General features: G+C 61.6%; 1 protein-coding gene across 1 annotated transcript in view; it reads left to right on the top strand.

The window, feature by feature from the left end:
- ZBTB17 (zinc finger and BTB domain containing 17) overlaps positions 1-2,978 on the top strand; it is a 33,795-nt gene extending 30,817 nt beyond the window's left edge. The window contains 10 exon segments of the mRNA XM_006145256.3: positions 151-293; positions 386-438; positions 441-652; positions 979-1,066; positions 1,150-1,266; positions 1,345-1,465; positions 1,671-1,801; positions 2,105-2,314; positions 2,423-2,512; positions 2,593-2,978. Of these exon segments, the coding sequence (XP_006145318.1) occupies positions 151-293; positions 386-438; positions 441-652; positions 979-1,066; positions 1,150-1,266; positions 1,345-1,465; positions 1,671-1,801; positions 2,105-2,314; positions 2,423-2,512; positions 2,593-2,876 (1,449 nt within the window). The 3' untranslated portion in view covers positions 2,877-2,978.
- The last annotated feature ends 1,592 nt before the right edge of the window (positions 2,979-4,570 follow it).

The following is a 4,570-nucleotide window of genomic DNA, read 5'->3' on the forward strand; positions in this document are numbered from 1 at the left end:
TGCGGGGCCCGCACTGAGCCCAAGCCCTATGGCTCCGTCATCCACAAGTGCGAGGTGCGGGGCCACAGGAGGTGCCCACCATCCCTTCCCGGGCCCCGGCCCCCAGCCCCCAGCCCCGCCTCATGCACCCCTCTCCTGCTGCGTCTGCAGGACTGTGGGAAGGAGTTCACACACACGGGCAACTTCAAGCGGCACATCCGCATCCACACAGGCGAGAAGCCCTTCTCATGCCGGGAGTGCAGCAAGGCCTTCTCCGACCCAGCCGCCTGCAAGGCCCACGAGAAGACGCATAGGTACCTGCCCCAGGCTGAGCCTCCTCGCTCGCGGCCCTGACCTCTCTGGGCTCCAGCGAGCCCTCCTCTTCCTGTCGCTCTCTGACCATCAGCCCGCTGAAGCCGTATGGGTGCGAGGAGTGCGGCAAGAGCTACCGGCTCATCAGCCTGCGCGCTACCGCTGCGAGGACTGCGGCAAGCTCTTCACCACCTCGGGCAACCTCAAGCGGCACCAGCTGGTGCACAGCGGGGAGAAGCCCTACCAGTGCGACTACTGCGGCCGCTCCTTCTCCGACCCCACGTCCAAGATGCGCCACCTAGAGACCCATGACACTGACAAGGAGCACAAGTGCCCACACTGCGACAAGAAGTTCAACCAGGTGCTGCCCCGCGTGCCCAGGGTCTGCTGCCTGCAGGGGAGAGGCCAGCAGCCCCAGGCCCCAGCAGCCCCTTCCTGTGGCACCTGAGGGACGCAGTCAGTGGGGAGTAGCTGCCGTGCCTGAGAAGTGACTCCCCTGGAGTGCAGGCTGAGTCAGGGTGGGGTTCGGGCCAGAAGGAACTGGGGGCGTGGGAGGCTTTCCTCTCACATTTCACTGGCTTGGAGGAGAGGGAGTCAGCACAGGCCCGAGAGTCGGGTGCTCCCTGGAGGGAGGGGCAGGCGAGGGGCACTGTGGGGTGGCCCATCTCACCCCCTGCCTGGGCACAGGTGGGGAACCTGAAGGCCCACCTGAAGATCCACATCGCAGATGGGCCCCTCAAGTGCCGAGAGTGTGGGAAGCAGTTCACCACTTCAGGTAGGCCCAGGGCTGCCCTGGGTGCCCGCGCATCCCCTCCCTGCTAGGGTGCCACACGCCAGCCTGTCCCGGTCTTGCCACAGGGAACCTCAAGCGGCACCTGCGGATCCACAGCGGGGAGAAGCCCTACGTGTGCATCCACTGCCAGCGGCAGTTCGCGGACCCAGGCGCTCTGCAGCGGCACGTGCGCATCCACACCGGTGGGTGGGCCACCTGCTGCCTGGGACGGGAGGGGTGTGGGGACAGCAGGGGGCAACAACAGCTTCTGCTCATCCCAGGCGAGAAGCCGTGCCAGTGCGTGATGTGTGGCAAGGCCTTCACCCAGGCCAGCTCCCTCATCGCCCACGTGCGCCAGCACACCGGGGAGAAGCCCTACGTCTGCGAGCGCTGCGGCAAGAGGTCCTGCCCCGCCCCGGTGCTGGGAGGGGGCCCCAGGCGGTGTGCACGGTAAAGGCAGTCAACACTGCCTGGGGACCTGGTGGGGGCGCGTCCCAGGCATTGGGCCCAGGGGCCCCCGTCTCGAAGGTGAGGCAGGAGGCCCAGCCCCACTCGCCCAGCCTCGGGTCGGGTAGCTCAGTGCGAGCCTCCCGCTTCGGCCCTGCAGGTTCGTCCAGTCCAGCCAGCTGGCCAACCACATTCGCCACCATGACAACATCCGCCCGCACAAGTGCAGTGTGTGCAGCAAGGCCTTCGTGAACGTGGGCGACCTGTCCAAGCACATCATCATCCACACTGGTGAGCCTGTGCCCACCTGCCTCTGCGGGCCCCTCCCAGCGCCTGCTCAGGTGGAGGTGGGCTGAGACGGAGGCACGAGGTCCCAGCCTTGGGGCCAGCCCCCACTGCAGTGGCCTGGAAAGCAGTCCAGTTCAAAGGACCACTGTCTTAGCTTCTCGAGGTGCAGGGCCACAGAGCCCTGGTGCAGCTCTAGCGGCCGCTCCAGAGCGCTTCTTGCTGGAAACGACAGGGCTCCCGGGCCCTCCCACCCCACCCCTGGCTGCCCCTTCCTAAGGAAGGAAAGAACCTTGCCTTCCCCTCCAGGAGAGAAGCCTTACCTGTGTGACAAGTGTGGGCGAGGCTTCAACCGAGTGGACAACTTGCGTTCCCATGTGAAGACCGTGCACCAGGGCAAGGCTGGCATCAAAATCCTGGAGCCAGAGGAGGGTGGAGAGGTCAGCGTGGTCACTGTCGATGACATGGTCACGCTGGCCACTGAGGCACTGGCAGCAACAGCCGTCACTCAGCTCACAGGTCCGGGCTGTGCACGGCAGAGGGTGGTCGTGGGTAGCTTGCCTGTGGGTGGCAGTGACCGGGCAGGTGCGTGGCCTTTGCCTCAGACCCTGCTGACCCTGCCCACAGTGGTGCCAGTGGGGGCCGCAGTGACAGCCGACGAGACGGAAGTACTTAAGGCAGAGATCAGCAAGGCTGTGAAACAGGTGCAGGAGGAAGGTGAGAGGGGCCTCCCAGGGTGTGAACGCTGGTGGACCCGAGGGTCCTTCCCACCCTGACCGCAGCCCCCGCCTTCCCAGACCCCAACACCCACATCCTCTACGCCTGTGATTCCTGTGGGGACAAGTTCCTGGATGCCAACAGCCTGGCCCAGCATGTGCGGATCCACACAGCACAGGCGCTGGTCATGTTCCAGACCGACGCGGACTTCTACCAGCAGTACGGGCCGGGTGGCACGTGGCCGGCCGGGCAGGTGCTGCAGGCTGGGGAGCTGGTTTTCCGCCCTCGGGACGGGACTGAGAACCAGCCTGCGCTGGCAGAGACTCCACCCGCAGCTCCTGAATGTCCGCCCCCTGCCGAGTGAGCGGGAGGCCCTTCTCCTTGACTGCCTATTTAAGGATGGATGGCACCGTGGACTTGCGATGGTGGCTCTATTCCCTAGAGAATAAATTTGATTATTTTCTAATGCTGCCTATAGGTCCCTAAGGGGGGAGGGTGGGGAGCTGGCAGCCACGGCTGATGGCAAAATAGGCTCTGCCACCCAGGAACCGGCCTTCCTGGGAAAGCCCAGCTGTCCCTCCTGCAGAATGAGACTGGAAGCCAGGACCCGTCCAGAACCAAGTTGGCTGCTTTGCTAGGGCCAGAGACTGAGCTCCGCATTCTCTCATTGTCTCCGCATTGGAGGCCTCTCACCTGTTCAGCTCCAGGAGTCAGTGTCCCTGCTCTCCCCTGGGAGCACTACTGTCACCCTGCTCCCCTCTGGTTGAGGGCTGGGAAGCTGAGGAAGAGGCCAGCAAGGGCCACTCCTAGGGCCGGCTCAGCGGTCCTTTAAGTCAGAGCTTTGAGGCAGGCAGAGAACCCCAGCCCCACAGGCCCCTGGCCCGAGGACAAAGCCCAGCTTTTGGAAACACGTATCTGAGTCGATGGAGTCTTTACCTCAGACAAGACTGAGCAGCCGGATGCTCTGATGGGGCCAAGGGACCACAGCGGCAGGGACTGTGGGAGCAGCCTTCCTACCTGTCATGGGGAGCTGGGACATGCCAGCTCAGCCCCTTTCCTGTTTGCCCCTGGCTCCATCCCGCATGCAGGGGTGAGACCGTCTTCTCATGCCCAGCGTAGGCCTATCTTGCCAGAGCACCACTGACTTGGCAAGACCACCAACTTGCACAACCCCGGTCCCCAGCCCAGCTCCAGTGTGCAGTGGACCCAGATGCAGAAAGCCTGGCTTGCTCCCTCCCTCCCATCTGGAGGCAGGTCCAGGATTAACTGAGTCCCAGGGCTCCAGCCTGTCAGGGCAGGTGCATGCTCACAGCTTCTGCAGGAGCCAGCCTGCGCCATGCTGGGAAGAGGGAGGGGCGAGACAAGAAACCAAGGCTGACGTGAGATGCCTCTGCACTTTGCACAGGGGTGGTTTTATTCTGTATTGAAATTCGAAGTGCCTTCCACGTTACCTGTGAACCAGTCAGGACCTTCAAGTTTCACAGATATGTACACAACACTGAAAAATGGCCCGAGTTCAGCATCTAGTCACCAAAATCTCTTCTGTACAAGATCAAAAGGATCCAGGGGAGGCCCGAGGAAGCTGTAGGCTTGGGATGAGGGCCAGCTGTCTCATCAGCCAGGATCCTTGGTCCTCCCACCCCAGTGACAATCACATTCACACTTGACGTGTTTTGTATTTTTTAATAAAGTTGTAATCCAATGGACACACAAAACAAAACTGCGCTGAGAAAACCAGTTTCATAAATTAATAAGTGTTAGGAAGGTGGGGAGAGGCCAAGGTAGGAGGAGGGGGCTCGCCAGTCTTTTTTGTACGGACACTGCGTGACACTTCCACGCTGCCACAGGAGCAGGGCCCGTGCTGCCAGGAGCGCACTTATACAAATGAGTGACAGTACAAAGTCGGGAGCAGGGACCGTGCTGCCAGGAATGCACTTATACAAATGAGTGACAGTACAAAGTCTGAGTGTGAAAATAAGATCTCTGAAAACACATTTTTGGCACAGATTAAAATGAAAATAAGATCTTCTCTGAAAACACATTTTTGGCACAGATTAA

The sequence above is a fragment of the Tupaia chinensis genome, unplaced genomic scaffold (assembly GCF_000334495.1).
Source record: "Tupaia chinensis unplaced genomic scaffold, TupChi_1.0 Scaffold000146_1, whole genome shotgun sequence".
Lineage (NCBI taxonomy): Eukaryota > Metazoa > Chordata > Mammalia > Scandentia > Tupaiidae > Tupaia > Tupaia belangeri.